The 19,512-nt window shown below is 40.6% G+C and overlaps 2 protein-coding genes across 2 annotated transcripts in view; one reads left to right on the forward strand and one right to left on the reverse strand.

The window, feature by feature from the left end:
• The window catches only part of LOC119474418, an 813,351-nt gene that overhangs the window by 40,133 nt on the left and 753,706 nt on the right, over positions 1–19,512 (reverse strand). The window lies entirely within an intron of this gene.
• ankrd6a (ankyrin repeat domain 6a) lies at positions 937–19,100 on the forward strand. Its single transcript, XM_037796491.1, has 16 exons — positions 937–1,073; positions 3,275–3,318; positions 4,249–4,653; positions 4,784–4,882; positions 6,413–6,511; positions 6,721–6,819; positions 7,217–7,315; positions 7,887–7,964; positions 8,827–8,931; positions 9,061–9,240; positions 10,417–10,566; positions 10,835–10,987; positions 12,804–12,917; positions 14,319–14,619; positions 17,452–17,828; positions 18,505–19,100. The coding sequence occupies exons 3-16, from the start codon at positions 4,447–4,449 to the stop codon at positions 18,682–18,684; spliced, it is 2,241 nt and encodes a 746-aa protein (XP_037652419.1). The 5' UTR covers positions 937–1,073; positions 3,275–3,318; positions 4,249–4,446; the 3' UTR covers positions 18,685–19,100.

Here is a 19,512-nt window from a genome sequence, read left to right on the forward strand (position 1 = left end):
ATACATTTTCCATTTTATTTATGTATGTATGCATTTATTTGTATTCAATTGTAAATGTATTTTTAATTTATTTTTGCATTTATTGTTTGTTTATTTGTTTATTTATTTTGCATTTATTTGTTTTTATTTTATATTTATTTTCAAATGTACTGGTATGTGTTTATTTATATATTTATTTATTTATGCACGATTTTCCCTTTGCATTTCACCCTTATTTATTCCCCCAAACATATCTATTTCTGTGTTCTTTTCTTTATACATTTCTTTACACATTTGTGTATGTATAAAGAAATGTAATAACCCAGCTGTCAGTATATTGTGTCCTTACTTGAATTTCAGTTGAGCTGAAGATTTTTTCCATCTCCATCCTATTTTATTATCATGTGCAACAAAAGCTTAGATTATAATGACAACTTCCTCCAGCAACGCAGCGTAAATCAGAGATTCCATCTGAGTGTTCTGATCCTAATCCACACGGAATGCATTTCAGAAAGATTCACCAAAGACATGCAGGCCTGCGCTAAACCTGGACAGTGTGTGTGTGTGTGTGTGTGTGTGTGTGTGTGTGTGTGTGTGTGTGTGTGTGTGTGTGTGTGCGTGTGTGCGTGCGTGTGTGTGTGTGTGTGTGTGTGTGTGTGTGTGTGTGTGTGTGTGTGTGTGTGTGTGTGTGTGCATGTGTGCGTGTGTGCGTGTGTGTGTGTGTGTTCCCCAGACGGGCTGAAAGTCACCTGATACTTGATGTAATTTCACAGATGAACTAATCATAAACCTTTATACATGACAGTGTGCATGTGTAGATGGAGGATTAAAGGTATTATTGTAGATGTATATGTGCTCTCCCTCCCTCCCTCCCTCTCTCTCTCTCTCTAAGCTGTAATGCCCTACAACAGCTGGCATCCTCTCAGTGAATCTTCACACACAGAGTAGCCAGTCTGCTGTTGCTGCAGCAGCATCATCCTCTTACACACCACAAACACAGCGAGCGACTCTTTGACAGGCTTGTTTGGATTTTGCATGGATGCTCCTTTTTCGCTTGGATAGGCAGTAACAGCAGTCTGCAGGCGGAGGATGAGGTAAAACATATGATACTGGACAACACACTTCTTTTCTGTGACAACCTATCATTGCACAAAAGCCAGCCTCATGTGGAAATACCAATAATCATATTAAAAAAATATTTTTAACAGCAGCAAATGCTATAGCCACTCTTTTGAGAGTATGTTATTTGTTATATAATTTGCTAGCGGTTAGACATCCCCCATGTCTCATGTTACACTGTTCTTGCTTACTCTATGCACCTAATGCAATTCAACTTTATTCAAGGTGACTCAGGATTAGTGTAAATGCTTTGTACCAAATTTATAGTATGGTATAATATAATATGGAGTGACTAAATATTAAAGTAATAGTACAACATTTTGGGAAAAATATACTTAATTTCCCTTCTTTCTGAAACTGAAATGAAAAGATTGATATCTATCTCCCTCAGTGTCTCAATGTGTAGGCAGCATTCTACAGTTTAAACTATTTTATATACTGTTGGGGAGCTTTGTCCATTGGATTCCAACCTAGGGGTCAGGCCCCTCCAAAGGGACACCAGATAAATCTGAAGGGTCGTGAGATGATTAAAGCTTCAGTAGGCAACAATTCTTTTGGCATGATTGGGCAAAAATTCCATAATAACCTTTCAGCATATTGTAATTCAAGTGTTCTGAGAGAAAATTAGACTTCTGCTCCTCCTCATGGCTCTGTTTTTTTTAGGCTTTAAAAAATCTAGCCCGTGACGGGAGACTTTGTCCAATCACAGGTAATTTCAGAGAGAGAGCGTTCCTATTGGCTGTTCAGTCAACGGAGACAGCTGTCAATCACTCGCGAACTCCGATCAAACAGTCAAACTAGGATCAAATATGAATCAATATTCTGTTACTGTAATGCCTATTTCTCTCCTCAAATGTTTTCAGAAACATCTTGTAGTGTACTGTTTAGCTGTAAAACGAGAAAGTTTGCTGCGGCTGGTGAGCGGTGCTTGGTATTTCCTCAACTGATCTCAACATGGCTGCTGGGTCACAAACATTCTCATTTTACAGCTAAACCGTGCACTACAAGATGTTTCTGAAAACATTTGAGACGAGAAATAGCCATTACAGTAACAGGATATTGATTAATATTTGATCAACGCTGCCTAGTTTGACCGTTTGATCAGAGATCGCGAGTGATTGACAGCTGCTCAGAGACAGCAGGCTCCAGCTCGGCTCTGATTGGTTGTTTTCCTCCGGTCTGTGAAATCTTGCAGATGTCATTCGGAGCACCGGAGGACACCGGAGGAAAAATGATTTCTTTCAGATTACCTGTCTCATGTACTACTGTCAGAGCCTATGCCTGCTGCTGCTTTGAGGGCTGTACTTCAGTAGATATTACTCGCAAACTCCGACCAAACGGTCAAACTAGACAGCGCTGATCAAATATGAATCAATATTATGTTACGTTAATGCCTATTTGTCTCCTCAGATGTTTTCAGAATCATCTTGTAGTGTACGGTTTAGCTGTAGAATGAGAAAGTTTGTGACCCAGCAGCAATTTTGGAAATCTCTCGAAGGAACGCCAAGTACCGGTCACATGACCGGAGCACAGCCAATTGGAGCGCTCTCTCAATGAAATTACCAGTGATTGGCCAAAGTCTCCCGTCACAGGCTAGATGTTCTAAAGCCTGAAAACAGAGCCATGAGGAGGAGCAGAAGTCTAGTTATCTCTCAAAACACTTGAATTACAATATGCTGAAAGGTTATTATGGAATGATTGCCCAATGATGCCAAAAATATACTGCCTACTGCCACTTTAATGCAGCCTGGCTCTGTACCCGCCACCTGCCTGGTAAAAAAATAATTAAATTCTGTGATTGAAAATGAATCATACAAATCAGTCACAGGTTCTAGGAGTTAAACAATCAGTCAGACAGATGAGAAATCATTAGATATATAATTTCATACAGTATTCCGTACACAGCGTCATTACAAATATACAGACCCAGCCTTCATAAGAATGTGTATTATACAAAAACAAGTAGAACAATTGTATGTGATACGGGTGGGATTATTAAAGAGAACAGAGTGAGAGTTAATAATGAGCACAAGTGTTCCAGTGTACACATGCTCTGGGTTCAAGACTGTTTGTAATCACCAACAAAGATTAAAGGTTGACTCTTGGCATACAGCATAATCTGACTATCAGCTCAAATGCAGCACATGACATGAAATCCTTTTGTCATTTGGGTCAGATGCTGAACATTAAAGGAGCAGGACAGTCCGCATGGGAATTCAGGTCAGTGGTATTTAGTGAGTGAGCCAACAACACAATAGCAGCAGCAGCAGCAGCAGCAGCAGGCAGCTGTTTCCAGTAAAAAAAAAAAAAAGCCACTGTACACTACCTGCTGAGCACCAAACAGCAGACAGACACAGTTAGCGACTAGCTGGTGAACACAGTGGAGCATTTAGCAGCTAAAGAGACAGATATTTCCCTCAGGAGTTGGTGGAGACCAAAAACAGAGCTAAAAGAGAGAGTGAATATTGCACTTCACGTGGTCAGAAACAAAAATCCAAATCTAATCCAAATAAATCTTATTACAGCTTTAACTCTTTGACTCCTACATTGTTTATACTTGTCTATTCAGAAGTGAATGTTTTGGCAAAGAGATGATTGGATCCGCCCCCAATAACTGAATTTAATTTCAGTAAGTAACCAGTATCATGTTCAGTTTCTCACGAATATCGGTTCAGAATTAAAGCAGCAGTTGGTAGAAATGGAGCAAATGTGATTGAAAAAAGTGATTTTTATAAAACGGTCACTATATCCTGACAGTAGTGCATGAGACAGGTAGAAAACATCATGTTCCTCTGTGTCCTCCAGTGTGCTCCGGTGCTCCTAACGGCATCTGCAAGATTTCACAGACCAGAGGAAAACAAGCAGTCAGAGCTGATCTGGATTTTGCCGTCCAGCTGTCAATCACTCGCAAACTCCGACCAAACGTTCAATCTAAGCAGGCAATACATTCAAGATACGGTCTATTACATTTGAAAACTAGCATAATTTCAAAGTAGCATCGCCTCAGGAGCTCCGTCTGTTCTCATGATCCCATCACTGATATCACATGAATACTACTGCTATACACATCACCCACATCAACTCTTGCAAAGCACCAGACTTTTTCTAGATATTGTTTGTATTAACATTTTTTTATTTTTGTGACAACAGGAAGTGCAGCATCCATCATGCCCCGAGCACTGCAACATTGACGGCGTTGATCTGAAGGTGGGTGGGAAGAGGACGATATTACTGATGATGTCTTAGTGACAGATGTGTTGATTTTCTTATTCAACTAAATGATCTTGTATTGCTTTAATGACTGTGTGATGCATCTGTTGCAAGTACTGTATCTGTTTATGTACATGCATGCACATAAAGACAGCACAGGTACGCAGGTCCACGTGCATGAATGTGTCAGCAGCGATGAGTGAACAGGCAGCGGTCCATGTGCCCTCACCATCACGCAAGGGCCCGGGTCACCAGACGGCCCTCCACCGAGTTGCCATGGTGGGGAACGGTGATGCCATGGCTGCTCTGATTCAGGGAGGCTGTGCTGTGGACCTGCAGGACAGAGTGAGTGGTGGACACGCTGTACACATCACACACTTACAGGAAAACTCATTCATACATTCTCAATTTTGATTGGTTGATAAAGATGCTAATAGTTTTGTGATGGGAATGCTATGTCCAATGTGTGCTTGAGGACGGCAACACTGCGCTGCATGAGGTGTCTTGGCATGGTTTCTCTCACTGCGTCAAACTGCTGGTCAAGTCAGGAGCTGATGTAAACATCGGGAACAAGGTAGGATAATAATAATAATAATAATAATAATACACGTTATATTTCACAACATAACATTTAAACAACACAAGGTCTACTTATTTTCTGAAACTTTCATCCATATCTTGTACTTGCAGCTTTCCGCAGCAGATAGAGAAGCTTACTTTTCAAAATAACAGTTACAAAGTGCTTCACAGAACATAAATGATATGGCATAAGCCGTGTTCCCATTCGCATATTTTTATGCGCATTTTGATGTATTGCATTAGAAGAGCTATATGGAAACGGCAACATTCCTTAAAACTTCATCAGCTGCTAAAAAGAAAATGGGGTTTTAATTTTAGCGAAATAGAGTTGATGCACTAAATGGATTATGGAAAAGCCTTTGCCGAATAAATTCTGTCGTACCGAACATTTAACTCACATGACCGATCAGCTGTTTCTGCTGTCGGCATCTTCCCGGATATATATTTATGTTGTCTTTGCCTCCGGACATCATGAAACATGGCCAATACTGGCTGACATGAACACAATTCAAATTTGTCCAATTTAAACAAATTCCTGAAGACTTCTAACTGTTTTTGTATCGTACATGGGTTCATGGATGTATAAAGAGAACTGGATACAGCGCTGGAGGCGGGCTCCAGGAAGAGCGCCGGGCTTTGAATCAAATTTTCGTAGTGGCCAAATGGCGGTACTACAGCTTCCATGTCCGTCACGTGATGCCATTGGACCCAAAAAGACTTTTTCCCATAGACTTACATTGGGAAAGAGACGTCTGTAACTCAGCGGATAATTTTTTTTTTTAGTTAAAAATCAACTTCCCAGTATGAACACTTGAATAATCCTTATTTAAATCATTCGGTCTTAAAAGTTGTAAAATGCACTGAAAGCTGAATCCAGAGTTTATGTGAATAAGACCGAGATGAGGCTGGAGCGAGGGCTGGGAGGTGGAGTTATAGGAAACACTACTGCGCCTGCTCTATGGGCTCAATGGATGCAAAACATCGCTGGAAGATCCGGGTACTTTATCCCTCGCCAATTGAGCCATTTTGGCTTCATATGCCACTGAGCAACGCTCATAGGAATGAACAGGAGCCTCCAACGCTGTATCCAGTTCTTTATACATCCATGGTTGTCACGGAAGTGTAGCGCCCACCCTCTGGTTCCCCCCCGGTAAACACTGTTAGCTCTGTCAGCACTGCCATTGTTATAACTGTTAGTGCCAGTTAACTGCGAGCCGCTGGCACAGCCGTCGCCATGTTGAAAGCCATGTTGAGAGCCATGTGGAGGCAATAGAAATGCTCATATTGAGCACTTTTAAAGCCCATGTACCATTGTTCCTTACATATGCATTGTAATGTGACAAGAAAGGCTCTGTTGGCTGAAAAACTTGCACATTCAACTATGCGGACCGCCTTGTCAAACTCTTATATAGCATCAGAATATCTGGCTCTTAGAGTTGTGGTGTTACGTACTATATCCTCCCTAACAAACGAACAGGAAAGCCCACTGTGATTCCTCTGCAGTGATTGTATTATGTTGATTCAGGCAAGAAACACAGCGCTCCACCTGGCCTGTCAGAACGCACACGCTCAGACCGCTCGCCTCCTGCTGCTCGGAGGATCCACACCAGACACCAAGAACAATGTGAGCCCTCCAGCATCCCACAATGCACCAGGCTCTCCTCAGAGATGATTTTAAAATAAAGTAGACTGTTGGCCATGTCACTATATGACACCATTGAGCTCTAGTAACATGGGCTGTTGAACACTAAGTAACAGTTTCACAATGCACTTGGTGCATCACTGATAATGGTATCATTATAAATGAAGATAAGAAGTCTGTTTTGGTTCCAGAGGGGGGACACCTGTTTGCATGTGGCTGCTCGCTACAACAACCTGACCCTGGTAAAGATCCTGCTGAGCTCTCTGTGCTCCGTGACACAGAGAAACCAGGTACAATATGTTATCAATATGATATTGCGAGACATCTTACATAATCCCTCACACATTAGCATGCGAGCGAGCGCATGGGACACCGACCCGGTGATTTATATGTGTAAGAAGTTACAAACAGTCCCTTTAAGAACTGCTTAATTTAAAGTCAAGAAAAGATTGCAAGTAGACAAATTACACATTGTTGCATGTTCACCTGATCTATTACACAGTGAAAATAATAGGCTACTTAGTTCTTTCTAGGAATTAAAATTCTTTGGAAATTATGGACCAGTGAAATAAAGTGTTACAGAAACTGCAGACCTGCAAAAAACACACAAACATATACATATAAGGTACATATACATATACATATACATATTGTACAGTAAAGGCCTGTGTCTGTGTTTGCTTCTAGGCCGGGGACACAGCTCTCCATGTGGCTGCTGCTCTGAACCATAAGAAGACAGTTCAGCTCTTACTGGAGGCAGGGACCGATGGGAAAATCAGAAACAATGTAAGTTCCACCTACAAGCTGAATACAACAGATTCCCTATTTCATTATCCTGATATCACAAAATATCAAACTGTTGTTTCATTTTTTAAGGTATCACCTTATACCTTACTAGCAAGTTTTGCTCATAACAATAATATTATGCATATTCTTACGTCCTTGTGAGATAACGTCACATTTAATGCAACTAAACAAGGTTCATTTATTCTCATGTAAAACACATTGTAATAGTGCTGTTTTAAATCAACAGAGAACAGTGACAATGTTTATTCAAATTAAAGAGGTACTCCAGGGATTTAGCATTTAGCACAGATTGCACTTCCAGATATCCAAATTTCAGGTGCTAGTATGGCTAAAAGACCAAAAGCACAGACCCAACACCTTTAATCCAGAACCACAAAAGAAACGATTACCGTTATAAAGTCGTTCTCCTCACGATGAGTAAACTGAACTTCATGTGTAAAATGGGCCCTTTTAAAGCGTCTTCATTTCAACCGTGGAATATTGCATTATTGTTTTTCTATGGGTCATATGAAAGCTTTTCTAGTGTTTGTGACATACTGTTCATTTCCAGGCAGGTAAAACAGCCTTTGACAAGGCCAGAGATAACAACCACAAAGACGTGGCACATCTCCTGGCCAGAGCTCCTCAGGTTTGTGTCTGCATTATGTGTGTATTGTTGGCAATTAGGGCTGTCAATCGATTAAAATATATACATATATCTATATATAGATAGATATCTATATGTCTATCTATATATATAGATATATAATATTTATTATATTGTCCATAGTTAATCGTGATTAATCACACGTTAATCACACATTTCTTTATCTGTTCTAAATGTAAATGTAAAAGGGAGATTTGTCAAGTATTTAATGCTCATATCAACATGGGAGTGGGCAAATATGCTTGCTTTATGCAAATGTATGTATATATTTATTATTGGAAATCACAAACAAAACAATGACAGATATTGTCCAGAAACCCTCACAGGTACTGCATTTAAATAAAAAAATATGCTCAAACAATAACATGGCAAACTGCAGCCCAACAGGCAACAACAGCTGTCAGTGTGTCAGTGTGCTGACTTGACTATGACTTGCTCCAAACTGCATGTGTTTATCATAAAGTGGGCATGTCTGTAAAGAGGAGTCTCGTGGGTACCCATAGAACCAATTATCATTCACATATCTGGAGGTCTGAGGTCAAGGGACCCCTTTGAAAATGGCCATGACAGTTTTTCCTCGACAAAATTTAGCGCAAGTTTGGAGCGTTATTTAACCTACTTCAAGACAACATAGTATGACATGGTTGTATAATACCAATGGATTCATTAGGTTTAAAACTGAGCCCGCTACAAACTAAAAACCGCAAAGTTGCATTAATGCGTTAAAGAAGTTAGTGGTTAACGTGTTATTATCGCGTTAACTTTGACAGCCCTATTAGCAATACATAATTAAATGTAGCCTAGTAATGTAACCATAGATCACAGATTCTGTTATTGTCCTCAGGTACATCGCTTCATGAGAGGAAGAACAATAAGGAAACGAAGAGAACGGCTGACAGCTGAGCGCAGGACCCAGTCTGTCACGAGAGTAGACATCCTACCCAACAAAGTAAGAAAATAACAGAAACAGCTGTTCTTTATGGCATGTGGTGGAGGTCTCCCGGGCTACTGGGAGAATTCTTACTATTGAATTCTTTAGAATCACGATGTACCTCCATCTTGTATACCTCCTGAGCAGGACAGCAGTTCTGTGGTGGAGGAAACCACCAGCAGTGAACAATTGGAGAGCAGACCTGCCGTCAAGGCGGGTCCTCACCAGCAGCAGAAGCAGCAGAAGCAGCAGCAGCATTACCACGAGACCCCAGCCACCATCAGCAGCCCTTACAGCCACCGGAAGAGGAGGAGAGTCAAGGAACAGGTAACAGGAACAGCTGTTTAGCGTGAGTAGTGTTTCATGCAAGCTGATATGATGCCAGTGTGACTGTCTCTGAGTGCTTCGTAAATGAGTCTGTTTCACTGACTGATGTTTCAACGCGTTCACCTTGTGCTTAGTTCTGTCTTCGACCAAAGAAATTCTTATTCGACTAACACAAAATTCAATATTTGCAAAATATTTACTGATTTGTTTTTTGGACTAATTGATTAGTTGATTTAACCGACCATTTTAAAGCACCACTTTAAATCTCGTGCTTAACAGATATGTGCTCATGAGTTTCTTGTAAATAAGTCACTCAAGTACCTTTTTGTTTAGTGAGCCACCCCTGGTATATGAGTCTATTCAAACTCAAGGAATACGTGTAAGGTAATATTATTTCCTGCTAATGGTTAGTGCTGATGTCTTGGTGGTGATTTTGCAGCCCAGTCGCCAGGACAAAATGTTGGCATTGGAGGTTTCTGTAAACCAGGGATATGTTGAATAGCGACGTTTTGGCATTCGGTCAGAGCAAGTGAGGTAGTTTAAATGGGAGGGGAGAGGGATGGGTTCAACTAACACAAGGCTTTCATCCAGGAGACCGCTGTTCGTGTCCCTTGCATCATGTTACGATCAGCTGTTTGTTCGTGTCCCGTGTTCACAACGTTCAGTTTAATTTTCGCTTTACAAACGTAGTAGTTTTAAGCCCAACCATGTAGTTCTTTCCTAAACCTAACTATAGTGGTTTTGTTGCCTAAGCTTAACCAATCGTTTCACAACGTTAACGATGTGGCGTTGCATTTCTTCAAGCGTGATACGAGGCTGATATGAAACGTATTTTTGGTTCGCCATTCAACGTATCTTTGGTTTGCAGAAAAATCCAATGCCAACCTTTTTTCTGGCGACTGGGTTGTGATTTTGAGAATCACTGGTCCTGTATTGTTACACTTACATATGAAATTTGCCAATGGTACATGACATAGAGTTTTTGCACGTGCTAATGTTTGTGGTGATGACCAGATAAACACAGCTGCATTCCAGTTTCCACCTGGTCTAAGACTACTCTCATGTCATAACGTCTCTGCATATCATATGATAACAAATGGGAGTAGCCCTTTAACAGAGCTTATGACCCCTTTTTGCAATCTCTACTAACACTCCGTTACTTTTACTCCTTTGCAGGCTTTGAATGAAAAGGATCAGAAGAAAGGCGAGAATGACTCTAACTTTAAGAAGAACCTGCTCCGGGATGTTGGGGAAGATTCTGCTCAGAATGGAAAATCCTATCAGCTTTACACACTGTACCGAGACAAGGACGGCAACATCAGACAGGTTACTGAGGACTAAACTACAAACCGTTTTAACAGTAAAGCAGTGGTTATGCTGAGAGATTAATTTATAAATCAGAAGGTCCCGGAGTACTGAGAGGGTAAAATAGTCATGATGGAACTTAAAAAAAAAAACACAGTGCTTAACAACTTAGCATGTAGAGCTATGTTATGAGCTATAAAAGACGAACCATCACAGTAACAGGGTACTCTTTGGAATCCTTCCTGCTACTGAGTGTGCAGTTTGTGACATGTGACCGTTCTCCGTATAGGCACCAGCCAATGGATGCCACTGTAAGCCGCTGCTGAAGAAGCTGGAGGGCCAACTGAAAGCCACGCAGGAGGAGATGAGGCTGCACATCTTCAACGTCCAGGAGCAGGTCAACAGTAGACTGGGCCAAATGGACCACAGGAGCAGACACCAGGTCTGCTTCTACTCGGTCTATGCTTACAGATCAGGACTATGATTATGACACTTTAACACCTTACAGGGGCAAATTCACAAAAGGATTGTGCAGCTTTTATGGCCACTAAACCTGCATAAATAAGACAGAAAGAAACTGTGTAATTTTCAAAGCACCTCAAAGGGTGAAATGCACCCCTGAATGCGCCACCAAGCAAATAGCGTTTTGGTGCTCCTGTGCTATTTCAGCCTGGTGTTGCAGGAAAGTGTGTAACAGACCCGCCTGTCTACCGGAGGAAAGTGTGTCAGTGACAAGACATGAATATTACACGCTTGCATGAAGGTGCAGTGTTTTGTAGTGACGGTTGTCACATGTTGTGTAGTGACGGAAGTGTAACTTCAGAGGTAGTGACATGGTATATGAAGTATAAAGACCACTTATAGTGGACAGGTGGGAAGGTGGATGGGTCCAGTAAACACAAGACTTTCAAGCGGGAGACCAGTATTCAAGAGTGTCGTTTTGTTTTGCCAGTTACTTTAGTGACATTTGTCACGTTTTGTTGTGACGGTTGTGATGTGACGTTTGTCGTGTGTTTTCTGCACTGACGTAACATGTTTCTGTACGTTTTTTACTTAGTTTACGTACTTATTTTATGCCCAATCATGACATTTTCCCTTAACATAACTAAGTGATTTAGTTTCTTAATCCTAACTGAGTGGCATTGTAGCCCCCTACTGGTACTGCACATTAATACAGGCGCGTAATATTCACGTCTCTGCGAGGCAAAACATGACACTGACACGCTGTTCTCTGGTGGACAGGCGGGTCTATTACACGCTTTGGCGTGATATCGTGTTGGCAATTTGCACCGATTTAAATTATTTTGCAGAAATTTGGTTCAAAATTGATGAATTGAAAAATAAATAATTAAAGCTCCCCTATATGTCATTTTTGGAAATACATGAGAAAAGACCGAGATTTAAATAACCAATGAAGTTACGCTGCTGTGCCTCGTGTGTAAATGTGCACAGCGTCTCTCTAAATGGGGAGAGGTACCTCTAGTTTCTGCTGTGGTGGGATCACTGCAGGTATTTAATAAACTCAATAAATGTCTCTAATAGCTCAAAAAACTCTTAAAATAAGAGAATGTAATTAATATTTTCCTTGTTAATGATGTAGTATTTCAACCACTTGCATGTGTGCTCTGCGGTGCAGAGGCATATATGGGCTCAATGAAAGGAGAGAAATGAAATGAGTCCAACCCCAGCCCGGTCTATATGACCCGAGTCATTGACTCAGCGTGTCAGGGCCCGACGGGCTTCTGACTCAGGCTGACTCTCAACTGACGCATTGGCCTCAGGCTCATTTATACTTTGCCACATGGATAACTGCAATCAGATACAAAAAAAGGGCAAATTGCACTCAAAACTTTATGGCCCTGTTTGCACTGTAATATCATTAGCGCTGTATCTTTATTGAATGGGACCTTGAGACGGGGCAGATAGTGGTTGCATGTGATGCACAATTCATGGTGCCATCAGCAACCGCAATCCATTCTTTGTGTATTCACCCCTCTGTGTCTGGAACTGATGGTTCAGTGCATTTGGGTATATTTTGTGTCTGTAAAGTCAAACCTAAATTTTAATTGTTCTCACATTTGTTGCAAGGAAACTTAAACTTAAACTTAATTTGAACATCAAGTATACATGCACAGATTATAATTAGATTTGTTAGCAAAGCAGATTAAATTTCAATTGAAATTTGACAATTTTCATGACAGAAAGTTCCAAAATCGTTTTTTTTACAGTGAGATTATTCTACACTTTGGTTTGGGCAGATTAAAGTGTTGGACGTGCTGAACCAGGAGAGAGCAGCAGCAGAGAGGAAGAACCTGGTTTACAAGATCGAGCAGAGAGCTGCCCAGGGACGAGAGGAAGCCCTGATGACACAGGTACAGTATCAGTTACAAGTTACAGCTGACACTGGATTCCATGCCATGCAGGGGAATCTTATTTACATGTGTGACCTTCATAACTGGGCAAGAAAACCTCAGAACCATTCATATTCTCATTATGAGATGGAAGGTCAATGTGGTTTGTATGAGGGGCCGTACAAGACATAATTCATTCTTGCACTCACACACACATGCATTCTCCTTTCACATACATATATACTCCTTTCACGCACATATATTCTCCTTTCACATACTTATATTCTTCTCACGCATACATATATTCTTCTCACACATACATATATTCTTGTGCGAGTGAAAATATATGTATGTGAAAGGAGAATGCATGTGTGTGTGAGTGCAAGAATGAATTATGTCTTGTACGGCCCCTCATAGGTTTGGACACAACTTGCTGATTCCTGTATGAAATATACTTTAAAACACGTTGAATCACCTGAGAGACTGAGATTGATCTTAATTGTAAGAGTTTCGCCAGATTTTGGCAAAATTATGACGTGATAAAAATCTGAATTCATAGATTAAATGTAGAAATTGATGTTTAAGTCGGAAGAGATGTGACCTGCTCCATAATTTTGATTCACTTTCACTCAGAAACACATTTTGAGTTTTCCGTATGTCTGTAAAGGCCACGTGCACGTGGATTACCACAAGCAGTAAAATAATAATCATCCGAAATTAAGTTGGTCCAGTTGTCGTCAGATGTAGCATCTCTAACGGGAATTGAATTTTAAAAGTCGATCGATGTTTTACTCACATGAATTAATTTTGTCACGCTAGCTATCTTCATCTGTCAACCACAATCTGTCATCTGTCAATAAACTTTATTGAGCCGAGTCAATAAACAGCGGCCTTCCGGGAAATACTTTACAACAACGTTACATTTGAGAGCTTCAAAACTATACTTATCATTTGAATTTTACATTGAGTCTTACATTGTATTAAAGCTGCGACTTTATTTATAGAGAAACGCATTAAAAAAAAAAAAAAAAAAATCCACTTTTTCTTGAAAAAAACGTGTTTTTACAAGAATGTGCTGCCGCGACTTACGACTCATTTTGATAGAGCAGGTCACAGATGTCATGTCATGTTTGGCACCCCATAGGTGACCGATCTGGTAAAGAAAAATAAATAAAAATATTCAAACTTAATCACACAGTTCGAAGAATGAAGTCAGAAATTGTGAGAATAAAGTGATTATTTTAAGAGAAAAGCCAGAATTGGAGGTCAGAGTGGATCTTTGTCACGTTTGGCACTCCATATCGGAGAGCAATCTTTTTACAGCAAAAATTGAAGTGAGAAATACCAGCTGCTATCTGAGTATAATAAGTATGTGGCCTTATTAAGTGAAGGTTTGATTTGCTTGTTTCCTATCCCAAGCAGGCAGCAGTGAGTCATGAACTGAAGAGGTGGTGTATGTCCCAGTTGAAGGACATGGACGTCCACATCCCAGCCAAAGCCCAGTACTACAAACTCCTCCCCTCCCAGTCTGTGGAGCAGTCTGGAGCAGAGGCCGACCTGGAAGCACTCCCCCTGCTGTCTGTGCTATCCGGAGACAGCAGCACCTCGCTGGCTACCTACGTCAACATCCTGCCATTTCAGTCTGCCTGCAGTCTGGGAGGCCCGGAGCAGGAGCAGATGGGGAGCAGGACTTACTTTGAAATGAAAGTGGACAGGTCACCAGGTATGTCCAAGGACAGCTTCTACAGGGCAAGCAATAGAGACCATTTTAAAGGGGCGTTCAGCAAAGATGTTATCACTGCAACAGCATCAACAGCTCACAGTGACCTGTGAGTGAAATGCATTATAAAGACATGTTTGACAGCAGAGAGGTGAAAAAAGATCCAACAGAAACATCTAGTGGAGAAGTAATGTGAATTGGCACAACTTGTCAGTTGTTCATGGAGAAAATTAACAATCACAAACTGCGTTTCATTTTCATTTTGGCGTGCACACAAATAATAGTTGAAGGTCCACTTACTAGCTTTCTATGAAAGTTTTCAATTGCATCTCATGGTTTTCCTCAGAGGATGGATTTCGCTCAGTTGTCATGGAGATAGCTTAGTTGTAGTGGTAGGTCTCCATTACAAATACTGCCGAGGAAGACCATTTGAAAAGTCAGATATTTGAATTATGAATTAAGAAGGTTTGCATTTCTTTTTTGTATTAATATTTTTGACAGGACAACAGAACAAAACAGATGTTATCAAACCACTTAACATTCAAAAGACAACATCCTATCAAATGAAACAAAGAGGAGTAGAACAGACCTAAGCAGAGCTTGTAGTGGAAGAGAATAAGTGCCATTACTCTCTTATTCACATGTTGGCGTGTGTGTTGGCCGGTATCAGCAATCTCTTATTCCTTTATTCCTTATTTCTTTTAAGCGTGTTATACCATGTCAGTTATAATCAGCTGTGGTTTTATTGTTATATTATTATACTTGGGCTATTCATCTTCTATAGTAGGCCTAGTATCTCTCCATAATATATTATAGGATGTCTATAGGCTGGAATCAACAGCAGCCAAACAGGCAGACAGGTATACATGCAGAGCTGAGGTGTGTGAGCTCTTCATTCAGGTTTTAGGAGCAGTGTCCCACTCAGGATGCTCCTACGTATTATACAGAGTCACATTTTGAATGTATACAGTGAATAAAAGATACTAGGAGTCATTGGGTTTGAGGATCCTCCCCCAAGATTTTTGATTTAGAAATTTGACTTTAAACTATGCAATTTCACATAATTTCGGGCAATTATTATTACCATAGATAACTCCATAAAGGCTTAAAGATAAAACTTACTATAGCAAGTTGAAAAATCATTTTATTATTTACACTGCTCTAAAAGCAGATTCAGTAAACTTTTAAATAATGTTTCATTGATTATATTTAGAACGAACAGTTCACAAATTATTTTACAAAAAAGGACATGAACTTGTATCGATAAATTACAGCACCCTCGTTCTAAAAAAGTCTAAAAATTGTAAAGTATGTTGTAAAAATTATAAAAAAGTCATAGTATAGTAAGTTGAAAAAAAGTAATGGTTTAGTATGTTGTAAAAATTATAAAAAAAAGTCATAATATATTATGTCAAAAAAGTGATAAAAAAAAGTCATAGTATAGTAAGTCATATAAAGTGATCAAAAATTCATAGTATAGTAAGAAAAAATAGTCAGTGTATCGAAATCGACCCTGGTCCAACCCTGGTTGAGTCCTCGGTGTGAAAGGGGTATAAGATGATGAAGCCACTTGTGATAGGACAGTGGGGGTTTGTTTGCGGCCTGTAATTGTACTGCCCAGTTTGACTAACTTGTTCAAATGTAGCCATTTCTGTCATCAGCTCAATCCACACTTTAAATCCACACAGGCCAGATGATTTCAAGTGTCTCAATATTATTCTACATCCTGTTTTTCTTTATTTATTTTGTTTATAGTGCAATACGTGTGAGCAACATGGACACAAACAGTGCATTACAAGTGACCTACAAATAGGACAACACTAGTGAACAGCATGTAAACAAACATAAAAAGCATACAGCATGAAACAGCACAAGACCAGCTGGAGAACCAGATTCAAACTAACCAAAACAAAGGAGTAAGTATTCTACATCCTGCTGTTGTAGCCAGACGGACCCAGAACCTCTTTCGTTCGTTCACACCGACATTGCTCGGTAACAGACCCAGAATACATGAAGTTAAAGATTCAATCAACTGCACTTGAAACAGTCTATGCAGGGGGGTAATAACACCCTCCCATAGGTGCTCCTTGCACACAGAAATACAGCAGATGTACCATCTTCTTCCTCACTTCTCCAGCAGGTGTCACTGTCTCTTTGTTTTAGTCGGGCTAGTCTACTTGGGGGTCCAGCAGCTTCTGAGAAGGATTGCATCTTTGCTAAAATCAACATGTATATACAGTATGTCAGCTACTGAATGAATGTTTGTTATTTGTATATACGGTAACACTTCATTTTACAGGTCCGCAAATTTCATGGTGATAATTAGCAAGTAACCTGTTTGAAATTTCTTTGGAATTACTGCCAAATTACCCCAATATTTATTTCAAAATGTATTAAAAAATACTTTATTATAAACATCATTTAATAATTATATGCTAAAATATCATATAATGGTTAAAATAGGGCCCTTAGGCTTGAGAAAACTAATAGAAGACACTTCTGATCAGACACAAATCTCACCATTGTGACTTATTGTCTACACAGATGTAACCTGGTAGCTAATGTCATGATTCAGGGAGTTTTTTAAAGAAATTTCAAATATGTTATTTGCTAATAAATTAAATGTATTATTGTATTATCAAATATATTAAATAAATGATCAGCTATTGTGAAATAGCTGTATATAATTATTAAATAATGTTTATAATAAAGTAATATTCGATACATTTTGAGGTAAATATTTAATTATCACCTAATTACAATGACAGACCTTCCCTATCGAACAGACTCTAAATGGATGATTTGTTTTCTCTCTATCCCCACACGTGTCATCAGATGACTATGAGAACACCACCCTGTTTCCTCTGCCGGCCAACCACACCTCAGGCCTCCTGCTGGGCTCTGCTGACCCCCCCTGGCAGCCTCCGGGAGTGCAGGACGGTCCCATAGCAGCAGCAGTGATGTCCCTGTGTGGGGAGGGCTTCTCCAGCAGCAGCAGCCAGTCCAGCATCAGCGCCCAGGGACCCAGACCGACCCAACAGGGTCAGGAACACGGCTGTGACAGACAGGACAGGATCCACTTTGGAGAGCTGATGAGTGCACGCAGACGGGTGGGGATCCACACTGAGGGCACCAGAACACTGGAGTTCTTCATCGACCGCCCCGCTGAGCCCACGTTCAGCCAGGAGAGGAACAGTCAGCACGCCATGGAGGTGAGTGGACTAATGGGGCCGGAAGGAGGAACCGCCCACCACAGCAAGCAGCCATAGGCTTGGACTGGACCTGTCAATCAAGCAAACATGCTCCAAAACATGCTGTTCTTTAATTCTTAGAGGGTAATGGCATTTTATTACAACTAGGGCTGTCAAGCGATTCAAATATTTAATTGTGATTAATCGCAACACATTTTTTGCACATTATCTGTTCAAAATGTACCTTAAAGGGAAATTTTTTAATATTTATTATTGGAAACTAATTAACAACACAAAACAATAACAGATATTGTCCAGAAACCCTCACAGGTACTGCATTTAGTATAAAACAATATGCTCAAATCATAACATGGCAAACAGCAGCCCAACAGGCAACAACAGCTGTCAGTGTGTCAGTGTGTTGACTTGACTATGATTTGCCCCAAACTGCATGTGATTATCATAAAGTGGGCATGTCTGTAAAGGGGAGACGCGTCGGTACCCATAGAACCCATTTCATTCACATATCTGGAGGTCAGAGGTCAAGGGACCCCTTTGAAAATGGACATGACAGTTTTTCCTCGCCAAAATTTAGCGTAAGTTTTGGGCCTCCTTTGTGACAAGCTAGTATAAAGTAAAAAAAAACTGAATTCAAGCCGATCTTAAAACTTCAAGCGTGTTGTTTTCTTCCCGTCAGGTGACTCAGCGTTTCTTTGAGACGGTGTCGACTCAGTTGGAACGTTGGTACGAGAGGAAGATCACGGAGGTGGAGCAGCAGACGGAGCTCAGAGTCCAGCAGGACACGAAGGAGCTGCTGCAAAAAATAAGCAAGCTGGAGGAGGAGCTTCAGAAGCTGAAGACCAATGAGACGCCCTGACGGTGACTAATGCTGGAGGGAGACCACAGTGAAGCCAAAACATCTCTCTCTCCGCCCCCCTGGTGGCTGGCTGCAGTATAGGTCATAAAGTCAGCCTCCCTATGTTAGCGGATGGGACATGAGCCAAACTAAAAAGAGAAAGTACACGTCAAATATATTTTTTTCCCGAAGATGCTTTCTGTCATTTTAGGTAGTTCTTATCCCGCTGATGTATGTTCATTTATCAGATAAGTTTGGTTTTAATTAGTTACTTGATTCTATCACGACAAGCTGTAGTGCTCGGCTCGGCAGGTGACCTCGATACCGCGGCTCCACCGCCCAATCACTACTGCGTGGACTCTGGTTCCAAATGACGTCAAAATCTCAAGATGTCAGCTCGCTCCCGTATCCGGGATAGTTTGGCTTCACTTAGGAAGTGGAGACACGTCGTCGATCTATATATATATAGTCTATGGGGAACACTGACAAAGAACGCCAGACTTCTCCACTTTGATTGAACATTAAAGGGATAGTATTGATTTTTTGAAGTGGGGTTGTATGAGGTTCTTATCCATAGTAGGTGTATTACTACAGTAGACGACGGTCAGCACGCCCCCAGTTTGGAGAAACAGACAGGAGTACCCGTCAGAAAATATTCTAAATATAACGTACACTTAAACTGATGTTGATTTTTTTTAGGTGAGTCTTTCTTTTTAGGTGTCTAAAGTACATTTTCCTGCCGTCCACAGCAGTACATTGTTTGCTCCCCTGCTGGTACTCCTGTCTGTTTCTCCAAACTGGGGGGTGTGCCGACCGTCATACTCTAGGTAATACACTGACTATGGATAT

The sequence above is a fragment of the Sebastes umbrosus genome, chromosome 16 (assembly GCF_015220745.1).
Source record: "Sebastes umbrosus isolate fSebUmb1 chromosome 16, fSebUmb1.pri, whole genome shotgun sequence".
Classification (NCBI taxonomy): Eukaryota; Metazoa; Chordata; class Actinopteri; order Perciformes; family Sebastidae; genus Sebastes; species Sebastes umbrosus.

Excerpts from the sequence above, each read along its gene's own strand:
- ankrd6a (XM_037796491.1), top strand. The coding sequence starts at position 4,447 with ATGCACATAAAGACAGCACAGGTACGCAGGTCCACGTGCATGAATGTG. Across the intron at positions 8,932-9,060 it reads TAGACATCCTACCCAACAAA|GACAGCAGTTCTGTGGTGGA; the intron begins GTAAGAAAATAA and ends CCTCCTGAGCAG. Across the intron at positions 17,829-18,504 it reads ACAGTCAGCACGCCATGGAG|GTGACTCAGCGTTTCTTTGA; the intron begins GTGAGTGGACTA and ends TCTTCCCGTCAG.